Consider the following 22,918-nt stretch of genomic DNA (forward strand, 5'->3'; position numbering starts at 1 on the left):
ATTATGGCAGCAGAGATTGTTCCGCAGTAAAAGCCAAAAACCCGAGGATTGAATAAAGACATTCCACGTTCGGATGGATGCGATTTGACCCTTCCATCACTGGAGGTTAGTTTCGGAAAATAACATTTCGAAAACTTTACTCCAACGATTCCCGGAAGGACGTGGGCACGGCCGATTATACCAACACGAACTCGGCTTTTGTTTGAAGAAACATGATTTTTCCTGCGAACGAATGGATGTGCTTGAATATTTATAACGTCTGCCAGTGGAAGAGTGAATCGGTTCGAATTGACAGAGTATGCGGTGTACGGAATGGTCATTCGCTTTTTCAACTTTTTGGCCCTCGGTTCACCCCCCTACTAATTGGAGGGCAAGAGAGATTGGCATTTCGTATTCCGCACCAGGCACCAGGGCAGGGTCCGCGATGTGCAATGCTCATTTCTCAATCTGAATGATTAATTTCGCCTATTTGTGGCAGTATCTTTTGTGCACGCGGCCCCGTTCGCGTTCGGTGTGTTTGTGGGGCTATTATTGCTAGTCCGGCGGCGCCATCGTTGACTGCCCGATTATGCTGCGGCGGGTGCGAGATATAGGAAGCATCGTCTTTCACACGTTTCGTAAGTTGAGTCATTCTGCAGATTGTTCTTTTGCTGGCTGTTGGCTACAATTTGCCCACCGGCCAGTCCGAGCGACCGGGAGCAATTCTGGCAAGTTTGGTTGAAGTTAATGGAAAAGTAGTTATTTTCAATTTGCTTAACTACCGAAATCTTTACCACTACCGGGTATGGGATGAAGCGAACGGGACGGGAGAAGCTTTTTAGCATAAAAGCTGCCACTGACAGAAAGCATGACGCAGATAGAATCGTAAAAATGGCAATCTCGAATGTTTATGACTGTTTCCTCTTTAAGCGGTGCTGTTTTTTTTTATGACGGATGTGATTGTTTTGAAAACGATGTAAATTCTGTTTTTTTCCATAAATTTCCGTTAGATAGTTTTTATTAATTTGTGAAATCTGAAATGGATTGGGACATATTAAGCTTTCAAAGTTGAAACAATTAACATTGAGAATCTTGAGATCCAAGGAAATAAATGATTCCTTAGTCTTTTAACGCCCAAACATCAAAACAATCCTTAAACGCAATCTGCTCCACTCAAGCAAGACCAAATGCCCACCCAAACACCGTGGCAATGGAAAAAGCGAAGCAAAAAGTACAAGAAAATGGATGGCGTTTCATCTTGTTGCGATAAACAAAGTTCCCCTTTCCACGGTGGATTTCAAAGACCATGAGCAACCCATTGCAACGGCCATTCGCAAGACATCTGGAGACGCAACTGGCACACATTTACCAGTGCCACGAAGACGATTGGTTTTGTGCGCTTCGTGAGCGCAATAAAATCACTTATCACCGTTGTCAGTCACGTGCCGTTGTCGCACGTTCGTGGGAAGCCCGCCATGGGAACGAAATTGATTCGATTCCTGATAGCGCGACATTCGTACTGCAAGTATTAGTCCGGCACGGTTTTTGCACGGTGGTGTCGTCGCGTGGGTCTCACGTCCCAAAGGATTCGATTTGTTTTCCGATTCCACTCACCCGAGACTCTAGCAACACATCGACGGAGATGTGTTGTTATGTCTTCACGTTTGGAGCACTGCGCTGATTGAAGTTGAGCAGGGGGGGGGGGGGGGGGGGGACAGTGCTTTTCTTGGGAACAAAGATTTTCCGCACGACGGTACGGCTACAGCGTTGTCCCACCGAAAAACAGTCATTCCCAAAAGTAATCTGCAGCGCGAAAACTCTCAACCAACCCTTGCTTCGTCGTGTGAAAGAATCGCTTATGGTGTGATGGGTGTGTTCCAAAGCGATCGGTGCGACACGTTGAATAGATTTTGGACACCTGTGGGTAATGTCATGCGGCGCACACAGCTCGAGAGACCTGCTTGAAGCGGATGAGAGAAGTTTATGAGAAATAAATTAATTTTCTATCGAACAGAATCGATCCCGGGCGGGTGCGCGGCGCCACCCCGGGGTGCCGCCAAAACTCGGACGAACGAACCAGTTCCGTCGATTAACTCGTGTGTGAAGTTCAAAGTCTTCGAGTTCCCGTGTGTTCATCGAGAAAGGTAATCAAAAGTTACTCGTTCGCAGCATACTTCTACCCGTAGTGGGGCGAACACGGGCATCCTGCAAGCCGGGGCGCTCTTTTGCGACATAATCAACTGGCTGTCAGGATGAGGCGTTGCGGTATTCATCCGCAGGTGGCACACGCCGTCCCACGTGCAAGCATTCACTCGCTCATTCGTGATTTTCTAATAAGGTTAAACATTAATTGCAATTCCTCTTCCGACCGTGGCACAGTGTTGGGTCGGCAAGGGGTGTGCGCCCGGTCGTCGTTTGTTAAACGCTGCTAGTTGAGCTTTTCTTCCAGCGGAGTGCACGTGCATTTTCCGTGCAAAGGGTGTTTGGTTCGCCGGGGGGGAGGATCCGCTCGATGGGCGCTGAAGTGTTGCCAACAGAATAGAACAACCTATTAGAGGTTTCGGATCTGTTCCGTGCAGAGCCGAGGTAACTAATTGAAGGAAACAAACAACAATGTTAGAACGACAAGGCCACTCGTGTCCACTACACGAGTGGCCTTGTCGTTCTAACATTGTTGTTCTGTGGATGTGGATCTTCTGTGTTTCATTCTCGGGTGGTTCAGAGGGAAAACCATGCTGTTCGTTAATTTTGAAGAAAGCCCCGTATTGTTGTGTGGATGTTAGCACGAAAGGTTTGTTCTTTGTGTGTGAAAAGGAAAATTAAATCGGTGTCTCTATTCTTGAGCCTACGGAATGTAACAAAATTTTCAAGTTCAGGGGAAGCTAACATGCACTCAGATTTCCTAGTGAACTATGTCCGGATTTAAATTGGCTAGCACACTAGTGATCAAACCAATAGCAGCTTGAGCACCAACATGTCTTAAGAAATACACCTTCGCTTAACATAAATCAAGGTTTGACTGAATGAAGAGAAAATTGACACATCTAAAAAAGTGGGGAAAAAAAATCTTCATTCACAGTTGAACATTGCACGCTGAAGCTCAAATGACTTTACTGAGCAGGCAAATGTTTTGATGCACCCAAAGTGTTCTGGAATGTAGGTGAGCACCGTTAGTACACCTTTAGCCGTAAGAGAAACAAGCATTTCGAGTCTCCACTGTGTGTCTCCTATTACTCGCACTACAACCAGTCTCGGACGCATTGTGCACACTATCCTACTTGTGCCCTTTGAGATGAAGTACCGTAGCAAATGGTACTTCCAGTACCAATGCGACACAACGCCACTTCCTTCGCTGTGATGCAAAGTCTTTTTTTGTTGTTGTTGTTGTGTCCCTTTCGTCATTCTACCATTCGTGCCCCGACTGCACCAAGCAGCACACGATCTCAACTGTGACAGATGAAACGCTAAGCTGGAAGAGCAATTTGATTCCATTTTCTACGAGGGCTTGGTTCGCGCACACGTGCCACGTTTTGTGTTTACCGCACAAGCCCCGTCCAGTCCCGGACAGGTCGGGATCTGTCGGGGAAGGTTCAAGGATAATAAGAGATACGTGCAGCGTTCGGACGAAAGTGCATCGTTGTATGATGTTTTCTTTTTGGTTTTGGTTTTTGTTTGCCATATCCGGCTGTCTATGGTTTCCCACCGGTACCGAAACGTAGTGCAGGTTTCAAGGTTGCGGTCGGCATCATGCCAAGCCATACTTGACTTTGGTATGATATATACATGAGAGGCTGAGGGCAATCCGTCCTGAATAGAGTGTGGAGAGCCAATGGTAGAACAAAAACGGGCCACCTTTGCACTTTTGTAACAGGACGTAAGCTTATTATTTCCTTGTCCAAATTCGTTGAGATGAAATGAAATTTAGATAAATTGGATGTGTGTTGCTTTTGTTTTGTTCCGTGCTGTGGATTCATTTTTCGTTTTCTCTGTTCATTCTTTACATTCGTAAAGTTGATGTAGAGCTACTAATTTTAACATGTTGAATTGAGATGGAAACGTTGTCCAATTTGTCCGTTGTCCATTACAGGAATGCGATATTCAAATGCAGACACTTCAGACGAGGAAAACTATGTTACTAAAATTTACTCAATAAGAACTTTATGTTCTACTTGGTTTGACGACCGCTAAGATCATGCCGGTCATCGAATGGTTTACTAGACTTGCCGATACCATTTAATTGGGTAATCACAGTCCTCACTTCGGAGAGATTCTGGATGTCTCCGGATGGGATTTGAATTCCGGTTCTGCCGTTTGAAGACCGGCGCCACTGTCGCCCTATTCACCGGGACGCCCCACAAACTCTGAGGTCAAACCGGCCATTTAATGCATTGCTAGACTAGCAGATAACCACGTATCTGGTTGGTCATTCATCCAGAATGAAATTTGAAGCCCGGTCCTGCCATGTGAAGACCAGCTGTCATCTTTACCACTCTAAGAATTCAGTGTTGAGTATTAACTTAGATAAATAAATATAAAACTACCATCGCTGTAAAAGGCGTTTCCAGCTGGCCATATATTTTCCCTTCAAGTGTATTTTCAACAAGATCGATTAATTATACACCATTGTGCTGACTTATGCCTTCTGCAATGGGTAAAACTTGCAAAAAGAGGCTGCAGCCGGGCTGAAATCACTTTACCATGCATATGCAGCGAACTAAAGCTAGTACCTTAGTACGCTGGGTGAAAATGAAGCACGAATGGCCACAGCCGTTTCGCAACACTGTACATCTTACGTTCATTGACCTGCTTTGCTGAACCTTGCGGGTTTCAACTTTGATCATTCTCGCTGGTCTTTGATTGCCGGTAAGTAACGAAGGGGCGTAGCTGCTAGTATTCTGTTATTTCCCGACTGACTTTACCTACCTCGCGTATCCTCGCAGCACATCACAATAGCGTGGCATGGTATGTTTCATAGGTACGCGCCACAACATCGTACCTGAAATGGTAAATAGTTTCCTTCCTATTTTCTCCTGCCGGTTGCATCATTTCCACCATAATGCTGTTTATTCTTTCTTTCCTAGTTTCGCACAACGGTCCGTCAAAAACGGTTCGCAAGAGCGCCAGGGATTGCTGTGCGCTGGCTATTGCAAGTGTGTAGTATAAAGAGCAGAACAGAGCGAGACAGGATGATGAAATCAACAGAGAAGGAAAGCTCGACTCAACAAAAACCGCTGGATAACCCCTCTCTCCACACCTGCATCCTTCCCTCATCCTCAGCAGAAACCGGAAACAACATCTGATTGTGGAGTGTTCCTCAAAAACCTTTACCGCATCCGCTTCCATAGTTCCCTCCATTCGTCCCCACTCCCTGCCTTTCCGCCCTGCCGTACCGAGCACATGGGTGGCGCGCTATGTAACTATTCAAACTTCAGCGAACTTTGGACGGAAATCGGTCCAGTGTTTTGTAGCGCACGAACGGAAGTGAGCGTATACTAGTTGTACCGCACAGGGGCGCCTGTGCGCCTCTACGAGTGAGCTTATTTTTTATCACCTTTCACGAACGATGCGATGGTTGGCGCGTTTCGTCACAAGTCTGGGGTGTCCTGTTTCTCATGCACGGCATCGAAAAATCACTTTCCTGAAATTAGATTCCGGTTTTCGAGACCAGCCACAGTCGGCCCTTTCCGTGTGCAAGAATCCAAGGTCTTTGGTGTGAGCGAAACCGAGAGTGGTTGCCAGTTGTAGTGACGAAGGAATGGCGTGGCATCACGTTTACAAGTAGGACATGCTGGATAATTCATGTGGAAAATTGATTTCCTCTGTCGATGTTAAAATTACAAGGTACTTTTTAATTATAGGTATCGCAACGATAAAAAATTAATGTGGTTGTAATAGAAAGAAAATCAACTTGCTATTACCACTGCAACTAAAGGATATCTATTGAGACAGGGGAGCTTTGGGGAGACTGTTGCGTAGAGCGATGTCTACAGTATGTGGCTGTGCAAGTTATCGAGGATTCTTTCCAGTGAACCAGGACTTGAATGGACAAACGCTGTTTTGAGAGAGTGAGCGATAACAACTTCGCAATGCCTTTTAGTTGCTCTTGGCAGCACGTGTTCTAGAGTTCGGATAAAGAGAAAAGAGTAAGCCGAAAAGTGCTATTAGATTATCAGCAAATATCTCAAAGATCAACATCTTTGAGCTAAGACAAGTTTAGCCCAAGTGCTAGATTTTGTAATTTGCATTGTTTTATAAATGATTTTAGATACTCCTGGCACACTGTTGGTTTGATTTTTAGTAAATGAACAGTTAAAATAAACTCATTAAGAAACATAGGCGGGATTACACGCAAAACTCCTTTCAGACTGCATGGAAAAACAAGTTTTTCGATGGCTAAATTACTATACGTTTTCCATTTTTGAAATTGAAAATGTTCGAAATGCTTTGAGGTCACCATGGATTAGGTTCAAAGCTTAATTCTGCAACTATGCAATGCTTTAAAAGACGTAAAATAAAAATCTTGTGGCATGTTTGGGATAAGGTAAAACACAAGGAGGAAATGCCCTGTTATTCTAGTTTATAAAAACATTCATCGCATGTGATGCTGGCAATGCAGCGCAAGCCGTTATACTTAAAAGTAATAAATTACGTTCAGAGCTAGGCAAAGGTGGTTTAGGAAGGAGCTAGGGATTAAAACACCGGATCGTAATATAGAACGGAGCTGTTAAAGGAGGAGAATGCACACTGCAGAGCATCACAGGAATGATCTCTGCTCATAGGAATGCCACTACTACTACTCTGCACGGAGTCATCCACGTTGAATACTTGATATTAAAATAAAAAAAAGGAAAAGCAGCAAATGACTCCATTCAAGGCAATTATCAGAAAACCCCGCTGATAGCCACATGTTGTATGCCGACGATGACGAAACTATTTGTACCAATACGCTCCCGATCTGACCAACTTCAATGAACCCGCCTTCGTGAAGATGCTGTACTTTTTGCCTGTGCGTTCCGTACTGGAGTACGCATCTGTAATATGGTGGGCATCGGCTGCCCGTTCCATAGAATGCAAGAAATTCATTCATTTCATTCCCTCTACGCTCAACGATGCGCGCTAATTGGCGTTGAGCCACTGGACCAGCGCAATTGCATCACACGCAGAGTATTTGAAGCAGGACTTCTCGATAATCAGAGTCGCCTCGACTCGCCGATGCTCCTTTCTATTACCCGTGTCTTTTTACCCCTTAAGTTATGCTAAGGTAATGTACAACGAAATTATTGCTTCATAGGGGACTGTCACGGTCCGTTGAATTTTAGATAAATTATACAATTGTACAAACATTAAAAAGCTGATCGTGAACATTTTATGCATAACAATAACGAGTTTGTAGCCATGAATTAACTAAGTTTCCTATAAAAATTAAATGAAATATTTGAAATAAAAAATAAAGAAGTATTTTGGTCACATTTATGTTGTCTTCAATTTTGTCCCTATAAAAAGATTAAGAAAAGTCTTCTATTTTGTTATAAATAATCTTTAAATAATATCTCGATGCCAATGTTGCACTACAAACCACATCGAATGCAATATCGGAGCGCTGCAACGTATCACCCACTGCGTGTGGTGTCGCTCTACAAAAGTGAAAGTGAGCCCGGCATCGATCGCCATCGCGGCTCGCAGCATAGACTTCGATCGGTCGGTATGCACAACAACAACAGCAGACAACGAACCCCCGCGATACGGTCTTTGGTGTGCGTTTCGCGTTATTTGAGTTTCGCTGCTTTGCGTCGGCCGATCGACCACATTACATAAGTTCTGGTGTGCGTTCCATGCTGCGTACGATCGACCGGCGTTCAGTCGCTTGTACACCATGCTGGGACGCGGTACGATAACGCTGTTGGTGCTGCTCGCGATCGCATCGTCAGCTGATCGGTGCGTCGTGCTGGCATTTCGCAAATCGTTTGAAGGTTAGTTGTTTCGTGCGTGGTGGTATTACGTTCGGGGTGTGTTGGGGCGACCTGTTTGCTAAGACTGTTTGAGGAAGCGGAATCGAAAGAAACTGTATCATAACGGGAGTAGTAGCAAGGTTACAGCCAAAGTGAATGTCTTACACTTCGGTTTCTATTTCAGAGCTAAGCGTACACACACTTCCCGATTCCGGTTCGCTAGAGGGTAAGCAACACCAACCATCACAGTGTGATGAAGTAATAGTGCAAGAAATTCACCTCCTCTGCAGATTGCTCACTTCGAATGCAAAAGTTAGCGTATGATGAGCCACCAGCAGCACCATTGCAAGAATTTCCTTCTTTTTCGCGAGACTTTGCTCACCTGGCAGCGATAGGATGGAAGTCAATGAATGGTGGCGACATCGAATGGCGCTGCAGTGGAAGCCTAATAGCGGAAGACTTTGTACTTACTGCTGCACACTGCACAAAGGATGAAGGGTTGGTTTGATATGGAAAAAGCAGAGCTTACTAGAACTATTCATCTCCATGTTTGCCCTTTTTTAGCGTGGAACCTTTCGTCGTTCGTTTGGGTGATCTCGATCTTTACAGCGCTAAGGATGACCGTTACGTGCAGCAGATCGAAATAGCCGAGATAATACGCCATCCCGAGTTTAACTTTAACAGCGCCTATCACGACATAGCGCTGCTGCGGCTGAAGAAATCCGTGACGTAAGTGAGCACTCAATGCCCAAGCAACGCAGCATACCCATTAACCGGTTTTACTCACTCGGCTGATGCCGTTTCAGTGTCACCGACTTCGTCACACCGGCATGCCTGTACACAAACGATTCCTTAACGTTCGACAAGCTGCACGCAACGGGTTGGGACTTTTGTGAGTAAAGCTGTAAGCAGCGTGCAGTGTGTGTGCAGCTTTACTTACCGACTCATGCTTACCCAAATTCTTTAGACGCAGAAGTTTCTCCACCGATCGTTACAACGCCCCTCAATCCAATCAATCAAGATCGGTGCAAGTTTTGGTACCGTGACAATAAGGAAGCTTTCCGGAAGGGGATCAACCGGATGCTGATGTGTGCGGGTGACGAGCAACTGCAGAGTTGTCCGAGTGATACGGGAGGTCCGCTGCAGGTGAAACTACTGTCCAGCTCCCGGTACACACCGTTTGTTGTTGGAGTTTCGGCGCTGGGCGTTCCGTGTGGTGCAACGACGCCCGGAGTTTATGCGAAGGTACCGCACTATATACTGTGGATCGAAGCCGTTACGAAGCTCGTGTATCATCCGCCCGATTGTGTTATAAGGCACATTTCCAAGCGAGAATTGGAAGCGTCTATTGTGGCACCGGAGTTGAAGGTGAGTAGGCTTGCTTGGAAGTTGTGGGCATTTAAGTATTTAATAATAAAGTATGTACAAAAAATTTGCATACCCCTTGAAACAACAGAAGATACAGATTCAGCGTAACAGTTTCTAAGTATTCGTGTGGGGTATATGTACCTTGCAGCGGATAAGCTTGCGTCCAGGTGATTATTTACCAACTATGAACGTGACTTCTGAGTGGTTGTTCCATATCAAGTGTCTCATTTGCTGGAAATGCCACAATATCCTCCGGCTAGTGCACATAGACTACACAGGTCAGGTTGGCAGATTTGAAGCTTTTCAGGCATTAGGATTCAATAGAAACCTGTAATTAATTGAATTTATTTACTTTGGCTTTGGCTCGAGAAATTATAGCAACACAATAAGCGCAGTCCCATGCACCGAGGAAACAGTTGTTGATCTTTAATAGACAGCAAGCAACAGTAAATCCATTGCCGAGAAGTTGCGGCCGATTTACGGGGAAAGAGTGGGAAGTGTGTGTGTGTGTTTGATGCTACAGTGAATACTGTGTAAACGATAAGCAAACGATACGTAACAAATCGATCCCTTCGTTAACAGATTTAATGCTCGTTATGTTACGCTTCTTAAGCTTAGCTGTCCGACCAGTGCAGTGTGGTGCTGTGTGTGTGTGTGTGTTTCGCTATGGGAGATAGAACATACATATGTGCGTCCACTAGACACTTTACCACGAATGCACGTATGCTCATCGATTCTACTCTTTTTCAGACCACCGCCCTGGAAACCCATCTCACCGGCAAGAAAGGAACGGTCGAGGCAAATCCTTTGCGTGCTAAATTGCACGTATTCAAAGAATTTAAGGTTAGTTAAACAACGATATTTACTAGCATTGGGTTGCTGGAGCAGCGGCAACAGCATACATACACGAACGAAAAGAGCGGCCCTGTGCCCGGTAGCCAACAAAGGTGCAGGTGCATCTTGCACCAGCAACGGGTGCAGTGGTTGTGGGTATGTGTCTTGAGCATTTTCTAGTAAGGAGTTAACGAGAGCATCTTTTCGACTTTTCGTTGTACGATTTTTGGACCTCGCCTTGTGCACCGGACACACGGATGGTACGCTACGGTGCGGAAACAAACACATCGTGCAGTGCGCCGTCGGGAAGGATGGTGAGAATGTGGAGTGGATTTGCGGTTGCACAATTGTTGCACAGGACTTTGCACTGACGTCGGCCCGGTGCGTCAAGGATGTGTAAGTGGAAGCACGAGGGAACCGCAACCGAATCTTGGTTCCGGGAAAGTACTTGGCTCGCTATCGCTTACTCACACGCTCTCTCCCTGTCTTCCCTCTGGAATCAATGATGCAAAAGCTGCATCAGGATGAAACACTAGGAAAAAGGAAGCGGGGGGAGGGCGTGGCGGGGCCAGGGTTACAAATGAAAATGTTAACAATTTTATCTACATTCATTTTCCGTTCCGTATGTACCGCCCCGTGGATTGACCGGTCGATTCTTTGCTCCATTCGCCAACGGACAGTGATGTCGATGTGGTGAACTATCGCAACGACTGGAAAAAGATAGCCGAGGTAATCTTCCACCCGGAGTACGACAGGAAGACACTGTACAACGATCTAGCACTGATTCGGCTGCAAACCGACAACCGGTGAGTTGTGATGTTGCTTTATTTATTTCCGTTCGCCTTCCGTTTCGCTGCACCGATGCATTGAACGGCGATTGTTCTGAGTGGCTCGCCGGGTCACCACGATGGTCAGCATCGTTGGCCTCGTTGGCAAAACCTGGCCACGGTGCTGAATGGTACCATAAAAAGGCCAGCGCAGGAAAGGGTTTATTGATGGCGATTATGCCTGTGCACGATGTATCCGCTGCTTTGATCCCGTTAAGCGCATTGTTGGGACGGGTTTTCCGCTGCGAGCAGTACGTTTGTTAGTTAAGTTTGGCCCGTTTAGCAGAGTGGTTTTATTTCCTTAAATCTTATCGAGTTAATCTGAAAACATTTTCTTATGCTTATATTTTAATAAACTGCTGTGGGAAAGAACTTATTTGCCGGTTACTGAACCAGAATGTTGAACTATTGGTCGATATTCTGTTTTATTTAAGTAATTTCCCGAACAAAGAAATTATAAGTGTCAGACAGAATTTATTATCAAATTGTAGTTAATGTATGAGAGGATCAAAAAGAGATTAAAAAAGATAATACTTCATATTTCAATTCCCAATTCTATTCTCTAAGCTTAAATTTCTCTCAGAAATGTGCTATGAGATACGAGTTTATTTGTGAATTATAATTTATTTTATCTGCATTCATATTTTATATTTTTACATTTTATTTTTATGTAATTGATTTACATTTTTATAATTCTATTTCTATATATTTTCACGTTGCACCAGTAACCGATACGAGTGGAAGGCGGTATCATGCATTGGAACTCCGAGCGATGACGACGATCAAAAGGAATCGTTTCTTTCGTTCGGTATCGGGCCCTACAATCTGAATGACAATGGTCTCACGGATGGCAATGCCGACGGTACCGAGCGCTACCTAACGGCCACGCTTCAACCACTACCAAACGCAAACTGTACCGAATCGTACAAGGGTTACGGTATCCTAAAGAGTGGCCTTAACGAAACGCAGTTTTGTCTCGGTTCCGGCGGAGATCATCTCGTGCCCGGTGCGTGCGAACCCTGGAACGGTAACGAGGTGCTGAACGAGATTCGCCCACCGGTCGATACGAACCCGTTCCCGGAGGATCTGATTGGTGTGAGTTCGTACGCGCCGGACTGTGGGTTCGGCCGGCGGCCGCTGGTCGCCACGCGGGCAATCGCTTTTCTCGACTGGATGAACAGCGTCATCTACAAGACGACGAGCGTGCACACCGTGCCGCAGGTATTGGTGGAGAAGGAGCTCGCGCTCGACTACATCTGCGAGGCTTCCGATCGCGAGGCGGGCGTGTGTGTGCAGATTGACCACTGTTCGCACCGGGCACTGGCCAAGGATGTGGTGAAGGTGTGCACCAACGAGACGGCAACCATTGTTTGCTGTCCCGTGAATTCCTTCATCGCCACCGCCCACCTGCCGCTGCTGACCGAGTGCGAAACGAACTATCAGCGGTTTCGCAAGAAGTACGCTGACTTTGTCGGTGACCGTGCCGGGCAACCGCTGGACGATGGTGACCATCCGCACTCGGTCATGATTGGCTGGAAGGTCAACAAGACGTCCACGGCCTGGCACTGCATGGGAACGTTAATTAACCTGAACACGGTCCTCACGACGGCTGGCTGCACCAACAGTGTGCGGAGGTAAGCCGTCCAAAGAAGCTGCATTGCGTGGTGGGTTCAGCCCAACCAGCAGCATTGGATCGGTGCCCGGTCAGGCACCGTTTTTCGCTCGAGTCAGGCGATGATAATTTAATTACGTTTGCCCCGGTACGCTTTTGCAGACGCAGCCCGGAAGTGGTCAGTATCGGCGAAACGAATGTTGCACGGATCTACGATGGTGTGGCGCAGATCATACGCGTAAAGGAGACAATCCGCTACCCAAGTTACAACCCCAAAACGCACGACAATGACATAGCGGTGCTGAAGCTGGAATCGGACGTACTGTAAGTAGTGTTTCGTAGTTTCGTAGTCGTTGGTAAAGCATCGAAGCGAACGAATGCAATATCAATGTTGGTTCAATCATTTGCTAATAATACGGCTTAGATTGCCCGGGTGTGGCTTAAACATCGTTGCGCTAGGGCTGGCGGTGCACCAAGACACAATACGATCAAAGCTTGTTCGTGTTGGAGTGTTGTGTAGGCAGTGGAGGCCTGTTCACACTAGCACGTGTGAAAAGATGGCATTTGAAATTAGATTTTAAATAAATTATATACGAAGCTGGGTTCCAACGAACCTGAGCTGATATTTGATTAGACTGGAATAAGACAATTACCTCTAGCTGATCGAATGGCACAATGGGTAAAAAAGTAAAATATTTGTAGTCAAATTCTTCACATATTTGTTCTGAATTCGACATTTCACATGATTGTACAACTAAATGTAGTTTAATCTATTTTCTTATATTTTCCATAATTTCAAAATCGTATTTTTTTCTATTGCAGTGTGAACGAGAATGCCATCCCTGCGTGCTTATGGCGCGATTTGAACCGGACACCGTACTACGGACAGGAGGTACACTTCGACGGTCAATCGTTTACGACGCGGGACAAGAACGTGGTACACAACCGTGACTGCCAGCTGTTCACTTCGCACACCGAGCTTACCAACGATCAGCTGTGCTGGCAGGAGTTCCGGCTCCGTCCGGACGGTACCGATGCACCGAACTGTGGACGCAAGGGCGATCCGTTTATTACGCTGCAGCGGAGCAACAATATCTATTTGCCATATTTGGTCGGCCTGTACAGCTACGACCAGCAGTGTGGAGGCGGTGAACCGATCGTTGCCACACGCATCTCGTCCTACATCAATTGGATTAGTCTTTACATGTAGGGTGGCATGTTGCGGTTACCCGGCCCCGCATCCGCCCAGCCGTTGCTGTAGGGTAGCGTGATTGCGATGGGTGACGCCCATTTGCTGCAAGCGCCGGTGGTCCGACGTGGTCTTCGCTGGCACATGGTGGCTTCGAACAAATGTGACGAAAATTATCTGCTAAATTGTTACAACGTTTCAATGGCGATGGGTGGAATGTAATTCGCGGAATAGCAATAAAATCCGTGCCACGATTGTAGTTCGTGAGAGTGTGTGGCGATAATAGCGAAGGGATGGATTCAATGTTTGGCGTTGACAATGTATCGGGCACGTACGTGTGTATGATTTGTAATGTAAACTTGTGGGAAATTTCGTATATATTGCTGTATGTTTGTGTTAGACACATTTTAATTAAAGTTTTTTAAAACAAGTATTGAATATTAGTTTTTGATTTAGTTATATTGTTTATTTTAACTTATCTAACATAGACTAAAACGACTCGTTTATATGCCATTTATGTTAGATTTTACGTGCTACAAATGCGAAATATTAATCAATAATTTGTGCTTTAATAGCTTTTATAACATGAGCTTAACATACAAAGAGAAGAAAATAAGTCCAGAAAATTCAGAAACGGTAGGTCTTTTCCTCTGAAAATTGTAACGACAAAAAAGTTATGCATTTAAAAGTGCACTTGAAATGCATTTTAGTATATTGATTTTTTTAAGTTTCAAGTTAAAAAATCGATTCATTTTATCAATTTTTTTTGGAGTAACTTCAGACAAAATAAAATGCTGAAATTAAACATAGCTTTGTTCAGAGAGTTTTATCCCTTAACAAAAGCAATTTAAAAAATGAAGCTTTGTTGCAGTGATGCTGTTTTTGTAGGAAAATACGAACAAATCGGACAGAGAATGCTTTCGTAAACTCAATGATGTAGTCGAATCCTTTTAATGTATTAGAAATTTATAAGTAAATCAAGGAAACTCATTGAGTGCTGTTGTCATCGTTGTTAACTTGATCCTAGGGTTAGCGCATCAGCAGCACGTCACATAATGTTAAAACTGCAACAGAAGTGCTTAGTGTAAGATCGAATATCCCGTCGAATGTCGCGTCATACAGGTAACACAGGTGAAGATGATAATGATGCCTGATGTGAAATTAATCTCCCATATCACTGCACATATGCTAATTTAATTTTCATTTAAAATTTCAACTAACGAGAAACTAAATTAACCTAACTAAACTATTATTGTTATTTAAAAATTCCGTCAATGTGTCCTAACTGCTCGACGGTGCAAGTGAGAGTGTGCATGCGTTTCCACTATTTCAGCGCTGCCACTACAGCGCAACTGGAATTGTAACGCTTCGACCAACAGTAACGCTATAGGGCGGCTTTTATACCACATAATTGTACGTTATCGAGATGCTTGATGCAATGTCCCCTCAGTCCAGAAGATAACAGCTAACCCGCTGAACGCGGATTTGCAGGGTCGAGGACACGACGAGGTTTTCTGTTAGTAAGAATCTCACACTGCTGTCTCTATCCTAGTGTTTCCACCTATGGTGCCTATGAAAGGTTTTTTTCCCGACGAAAACAGGCATCAGAGCATCCGTCTCAATGGTGAATATCGTTCACAATATCGACATTATTCACAAAAATCTTCGTCCAATTTTGAAACTTATCCAACTCTGTAATATTGAGCAGTGAAGCTGAATAAGATCATTTTGGACAGACTTCTTTTCTTCATTCTAGTAACACATTTGGATGCTTAATGAACGTATGATTCACAAGCATCTCCTTCTTTTTTTATTCCTCCTCTTCTTCTTTTTTTACTTTTCTTCTAGAGCATATGATGTACTAGTTCAGGATAACTTACTAGACTTGTGGAAAAAACGTTGTAGGATAAGCAGTCCTCACTGCGGAAGAATCTTTACTTTCCTTTTATTTTTACAAACCTTTAGTTTACAGTTAATGGATTTTGAACCAATCCCTCAACACTTAACAGGTGCTCAAAATTGATTCATTCTATGACATGAAAATATCAATCTTCAGGAAGTTCCTCCATCTTTTATCTTGGTTTGTCGTTCCACACAGAAAACCGTATTTCCTAATTAAATTATTTTATGATGACAACTAATTCAAGTATCGTTTGCCGTTTGTCAGTTTGCTCGAAGCTATCCCATTGTCAAACGATTGTGTTTAATTCATTGTACAATTTGTGACGCAACGTTCGGTATGGAACGTGCAGAGCTTGCCGAAGGAATCCTAATTTATTCAGCTACTTGAGAACTGTTTGAAGTTCTGCCAAACTTGAACGCCTAGATAGAGGTTCATCTTCCAACAGACAGATAAAACGTGGTCGTCCCATAGACAGCAGTCAGATGTCAGATTGTGACGAACATATCCATCACCGCGGTTGTCTTCATCGTGGCTTTAAGTAGGTTTCTGGTGAAATGAAATCTTCCCTTGATGGTTAATGATAGCGTTACTTTATTAACATTTCAAAGGATAATAATTATTCTGCGGTCATTGGTGATGGATGGAGGTCAGGTGAAGTTGATTGTGGCAAACCGGCACTTCCAACCGGCACCCGGGACCGTGATTGCATCGCCCGAAAGCGTACGTTCAATGCCGAATGTCAATCGTAAGCTTCGGCGGTTTCATCCTTGTCGAAGCTTGCCATACCGGTGACGGTGCGAATTGAGACGTTCGATAGAGCAGGTACTGTTATCATGATGGAAGCATGGAAGAATATTCAAAAGCACAAAACTGTGGCTGCGTCTTTTGGGCCGGTACAAGGGGGCAAGCCTCGAGCCAAGTGGGAGGGCATGAATAGAAATAGCCACATCCATATCCGATGCAGCATTAATAATAATGATAAATTAAATTGGAGGAAATTATTCATAATTGCGAATTGTTGGTCGCCCGACGAACGCATCCTTTTAAGACGATACCAGCGCAATCTGATCAAAGCAAATTACATGATTGGCAATTAAAATAGGCTCGTCGCAGCACTACATTCGCTTTAGCGAAGCACGGTGCGGGATGGTTCCCGTAAACGGTTGAATCGAGTGGTGGGGCTTTTCTTACGAGAAACGCGTTGGGAACGCGTGTGGTTTGGGGTGGAAAATCAATATGTGTACGTTATCGATACGCCATGGTTCGCAATACTGCCTCAATCGATAGGCTTATCGATAGGCAACATGATTCTTTAAGGTGAGATGCCTCGTAGATATTGCAGGATTTGAATTTAAAGCAGCGAACACAATCGTTTGGGGTTGTTGATGATGCAAGATGCAATTCGAGGCACATTAAATGAATCAATATCAATGATTCCGAGGATTCTTCAAAGCTGCAACCCATAATTAGTTCATGCTACCGAGATAATTGATGAAATTAGGTACCATGATAAGGGGAAATACGATTGTTAAATTTGCTATTGATTACAGAAGGGTAAACCTATTTTTTACGTTCAAATATTCAATATTCACGGTTAAATAAGGTAAACGCGTTAGATTTATGTAATTCTACAGGAACAGTTCCAAGAATATCTGAACATAAACATATTTCTAAGGAAGCAGTTGCCTTGCAGGCAGGCGTCAAGTTGACAAACACGACATCACGAAAGCTAGAAACTATTTCTGAAATAGTTAAAATGATGAATAAACATTTCCCGCAATAGAAATCTACCAGCAATGTTGCATTCTACGGCTTTCAATCAAGCACATATGCTCCGTTTTCGAAGTAAATATTCGACTTCAATCATTCGTGTTTCTGGGAGGTGTGTTTTTCTTTGCTCCAAACCCATCCCTCCCCCGGTGTACACCGTCAATATGAAGAAAATATTTGCTTCCAAACGTCCATGCTCTCTCCATGCACAATCAACCGTAATCCTTCTTATGCTCTCATCTCTCAATTCAACGCCCGTTGCTACCCGTTTTGCCACGCAAACCCATTGATTCTCCATAAACACTCAACTTCAATCCGATCTGCAATAAACATGCAGCAGCAACAACACATCGTACCACGCCGTGTCTGTGCTACGGTACCCATACCCGTTACGTGCGTTACAGGGAAAAGTGCAAATTCACACACACACACACACACACACACACACACACACTCTCGACGAAGGATAAGCTCTGGTAGTGGAGAAACGACGGACAAACGGTTTTGATGTAAATAAACATATCAAAGTCGATCCCGCTTTGCCGGAAGGTAGGAAGAGTGTTGTATTGAATATAAAAAAAAGCATCCTAGATGCTTGCCGTGGCCAGAAAATGGGCAGAAGGGGGTCGTAAAAGCACGCGGGAATTGGAGTCGTATTGGAGTTGAGGAGGCATCACGCATCGTGTGTGGAAGATATACGCATAACATCCAAGTTGCTCCTTTTTCAGTCAATTCGAGCTGTTTCTGCGTTCCTTTTTTTTCTCGTTCGGCTTCCTCCCAAGCCTCAACCCCTTGCGTGTGAAGTATAATTCGTCAGTGCGGTCCATTGAAGTCCCAGCGTCGAATGCGAAACCTGCTGCAATCCCGCTCGCTACTGATTTGGAAATGGCAGACGTCGTAACGTGTTCCTGACGCCAATGATGATGATGATAAAGGCGATGCCGTGGTGATGACGGTGCAGGCAGAAGATTGTTTCCGATATTCCAATCTTCATCTCATCATTCTAAAATGTGCGTGAGCTCAATATTTGTTTTGCACCCGTTCCCAACGCTGAGCATTCGTTCGGGGTCGCCGATCAAAGTGACCCCTCCCGTGGTTCTCCCGTTGATTCCCCCAGAATCCCCAGAGGAACCGGGTAAGTGAGGTTGAGCGAGGCGAGTGGCATTGAGATGGCCTTTAAAATGAAAGTAAAACCCGAAGCGTCGTTCAGGTGAACACAGGCGCCCTGTCCTTAAAATACGCCAGCGCGCACCGGTCGAATTCTAGTTCTGGTGAGGCATTCGTTACACGTATGCCGTCGTTCCAACCCTTCTGCTCGGTGAACCGTGGATATAACTTTGCCCAATGAATGAAGGAGCTCAGCACACAACAACAAACACAAAAAAGGAAGGGCTGGGAGGGGAGCAAAAGCACAAAAAAAGGAAAAAACGTACACAAGAAAGGGTAAACGGGTGCAGGTCGAAAATTAAGAAGGGCAGATTGAGGCATGAAATATGGAAGGCTCCATTGAATTATAGATGAGCGTACAGGCCAACGCCGGCAATACCGAATCAACTCAGGCTCCGAGAGCCGTTTTCGGGCTCAGAATCATCAGCCCCGGTTCGGCCTGCCATCACGAAGTGTCCTCACGTGCCCAGCAGCCAGTAAGTCCGTTCGTCCCGGGGACGGTAATGGCAGGCTTCGAGGAATGAGAATATGTTCTCCCGTGCATCCCGGACTCAGACGCCCCATCAGCACGGCGACGTTGTATGATGTATGTGGAAACTAGTTCCACCGAAGAAACTGCGCGGAAAGGCGTAAAAACTTGCTGCTTCAACACCGGTGGACACGTAGTATCCGGCCCGAAAAAAAAGGGACAAACACAAGTGGCCGGGCCGCTTGTTGGTAGGTGGTGGATGTTGAGGGCTTTTATTCATTTCAAAAGCTATCCCTAAGCGACCATGTTGAAGGATGCAATGTTGATGCAAACGTACCAGCTCCCGGTTAAGAAGGTGTGGCTGATAATTTATCCGGGACAGCAAGAAGCGGTCGGGGTGGTGTGTGTGTGTGGTTGGTAGTAAATGGAATAGAGTGCGGCAGGGACCCATTTCGTCAGGAAAGACACACTGAATATGAAAGAGCGAAAATAATTACGTCGATTTGCTCACCCCACGACCTGCCGACACCTAGGTTTCGGCACCGGTCCTGCATGACGTCCACCCAGGGTTTTATGAACGCGTCACCTGCCCTGGAGGTCGCAAAAATGTAAGAAGCAAAACCAGTATGTGGTAGATTGGTCGAAACATTTCGAGGTGTCCTGTGGCAGCTCGGTCAGGCGGTGTGGTGCGCCACGTTTCGTTGGCAGAAATGACACGATAGCACGCCACACGACCATTCACGTACATCATACGTGTGTGTTCCGGATGGCAAATGTTCGGCAAAAGTTGGTCAAAGTGTTGGATTTGAATAGAGGATAGTGGAAAAAAAACGAGGAAGTAAAAACGAAAACATATGGACGTGAAGCGTCGATGGGCGTGTAAGAAGTGTACATAGAAAGAGACTAATGGAGGTGCTGTTGGTGGCGGCGAAGAAGCTTTCACTAGCGCAAAGACAGTGGAAAAGGTATGTTTGCTTACAGGGACATGGGCAAAACGAGCCAAATGCGAACGAACCGAAAAATTAGGCCACCGAAAAATTCTATGAACCTTGGCAAGCACCGAGGAGGGAATTACAGGGAAGGCCAGCAGGTGGGAAGGTGTGAAAATGGATGGGAAAACAAGCCACTCCGAGCTCATCCATGTGATGGCTTCCACTGCTCAGTTTGGGTGGGTGGTGTTGGTTTCATGCATGTTGGCAAGCATAATTATTGCCGCCCATGGAATATGGTTTGGCTGTAGCACATACTTCTATCAGTCTAATTCTTTTCTTCGGGAATGTTGGCGAATTAGAATTATGATTCTTTGTAAAGAAAAAAAAAAAATGCGTCGTCTCGGCGACATGTGCGCCTTGTGGGTGGGCTGTACGTCTGCAAATAGAATTACTTCACGATTACTGTCATATGATTATGCTAATCAGGGCAAGATATGGGCAAGATGTTGCTCGCTCAGTCTTGTGTCTAAATTATTCATAAGCCTCACTGGCATTTGCTTCTGCAAATGATTAGCTGTGATTATTTATTCATGACCAAGCTATGTACTTAGCGGTTTCTTTTAATGAGCGTTCGTATCATGTTACGGATTGTGACTGAAAAGAACGGTGCAAGTGCAGCCAATCCCAAAATGATCAACTGAAGCATATTTTTCAAGAGTATATTTTTGTGTTGCGGATTATTTTTTCATTAGAGACCACCATATTAAAACAATTTGATCTACAACAATAAAACGAAGAAATGGCTAGAAATGTAGCCTTATTTTAAAATTTGCATATAGACAATCCGGTTGAGCTTTTGTTGAACAACAAATTTGATTTTTCCCGAGGTTTTTCACTGCATGATTAATCTATGATGTATTCTTGAAACCTTTAAAAACTTTGTTTAAAAATTTTTTTACCTTCATAATATATATATAACGAAGTGTAGGCTTATTTACAATTTTATTTATCTGGAATTTAATTTAATAAGTAGCGATTTATTTCCTGAAAGATTCTCCTTGATGTGATTAAAACTGAAAAATGTTTATTTCTCCTTCTTTTTCCTATTTTCGTAGATGAAACTTGAACTTATTTATGATTAATTATGACGGAACAATGCCGTATTGACAGAAATTTGTTTAAAAGCTTGTTTTAACATTTATTTTAGTATTTTGGCTGTAAAAATTATTTCAAAACTTATTTATTTATTTTATTTATTTATTTTTAAAAATTATTATTCCTGTTTTGCCTGTTTGATCTGCTTTGTGAAGAACCGTCATGCTATTCCCTTGGACAACTGGGCGCCTCCACCGAATATAGGTTTCACTCTACAATCTACCGAATGTAGAAACAATCTAGACTAATTGTCTAGAAAAAGCAATCTTACATTTCTGTGAAGTAATAAATCTCGTGACAAAATTCTCCTCAATTTTTAGCACTAACAGAAATCTGAATAAATGGAAAAATACTGACAAAGAGTTCTACTAGTTTCAGGGTACCATCCATATAATGGAACTGTAGAATTCCTAAATGCTTTTTGGGAAGCTTTAAAATCAAAGAGTTGAATCCTACCTTAAATTAGGGGAACATTGCAATCATATAGTGAAATTGCTGCTGATCGTTTTGTTCTCTGCTGTTAAACTAGCTAAATGAAAAATTGTCTTCAATAGCTTGTTTATATACGCAGACCGTATCATCATCGCTGTATCCGAAATTTTAACGGATTTAAATAAAAAAATAATACCAAAAGTTGTTCTAATTACTGTATCTTTCAACCATTCAATTGATTGCTAAATTTCACAGTCGCGATGCCACTTTCCCCTCAGTGAATGTATAATTCCATTATGTGATTGCAAAGCTCCATAATGGCCTTGCAGTATTCAAATAATCATTTGAAATATACTCTTAACTGATTGTTCAATTGGAGTATACGGATCCAAACCCTGTATTTATTTTAAGTATGACGGCTTGCGCCCGTGATGTCCGAAATATTGCATTAACTGAGAGGAAATTTGGCATTATGTAATCCGGTTTGGTTTTAAGATGCAGTAATTAGACCATACGGGGTGCTGTAAACTCTAACTGAATACAACATTCCATTATATGATTGTACAGTTCTATAAGAAGCCTGCAATATTCCGCTATCGTATTGAAAAATTCAACTGAGTGATTCAATACTTGTATCTAAACTCTATAAAAGCAATTCCGGAAGCAGAGTGTCTACATAAAATGAACCAAAAATAGGCTCACTAAAATAATATTCTTTTAAGCCCAAGTGTGAACCTAAGAACCAATGCTGCTTCGCTATGTTCGCTTTTAAACATTCAGCAAGCATGGCCGAGGGTTTGCGTTCATTTTCCCAATCGGTAAAATTAAACCTGCAGTGGTATGTTTTGTTAATTACGGCACCTTCGCAGCCGCGTCGGGAAAGTTATTATCAAACTCAAATAAATAATCCCGCACCGCAAGACGATTACAAGCGATTTCGCGTTCGCGTCTCTAAGTGGTCGACAACGAGAAGGAGGGCTGTGTCCTGTGGGTTCTGGAATAAAACTCACGATCTGTGCAATTATTGCGTTTACGCGAACGTGATACTGGGGGAAGTGATGGTAGGTTATCAATGTTTCTCAGTGCTTTCAAAGAGTACAACGGTTTTGGGAGGAGAGCTAAAATCTCATTTTATTGTACCATTTGCTAGCACAAACTCCATCCTCACTAGCTCCCGTTTCTAGTCCATCGATTTGTTTTGTAGCCCTACCATTGCCGAATCTCGATCGCCTATCGAGAAACGAGAACCAATTTGCCAAAGTTTCTGTAACTTGCTAACCCTCCGTACTTGGTGCACGGCACAATCCACAAACCATCAGTGCGGGGCCAAAT

At 44.0% G+C, this 22,918-nt stretch overlaps 2 protein-coding genes across 2 annotated transcripts in view; one reads left to right on the forward strand and one right to left on the reverse strand.

The window, feature by feature from the left end:
* The window catches only part of LOC126560407 (methionine aminopeptidase 1D, mitochondrial), a 312,884-nt gene that overhangs the window by 63,499 nt on the left and 226,467 nt on the right, over nt 1–22,918 (reverse strand). The window lies entirely within an intron of this gene.
* Nucleotides 7,767–13,799, forward strand: LOC126564047 (transmembrane protease serine 9-like). Its single transcript, XM_050220956.1, has 12 exons — nt 7,767–7,949; nt 8,113–8,154; nt 8,219–8,426; nt 8,493–8,657; nt 8,735–8,820; nt 8,896–9,296; nt 10,047–10,139; nt 10,426–10,526; nt 10,811–10,936; nt 11,683–12,591; nt 12,732–12,893; nt 13,392–13,799. The coding sequence occupies exons 1-12, from the start codon at nt 7,853–7,855 to the stop codon at nt 13,777–13,779; spliced, it is 2,778 nt and encodes a 925-aa protein (XP_050076913.1). The 5' UTR covers nt 7,767–7,852; the 3' UTR covers nt 13,780–13,799.

This window comes from Anopheles maculipalpis, chromosome 3RL, assembly GCF_943734695.1.
Source record: "Anopheles maculipalpis chromosome 3RL, idAnoMacuDA_375_x, whole genome shotgun sequence".
Classification (NCBI taxonomy): Eukaryota; Metazoa; Arthropoda; class Insecta; order Diptera; family Culicidae; genus Anopheles; species Anopheles maculipalpis.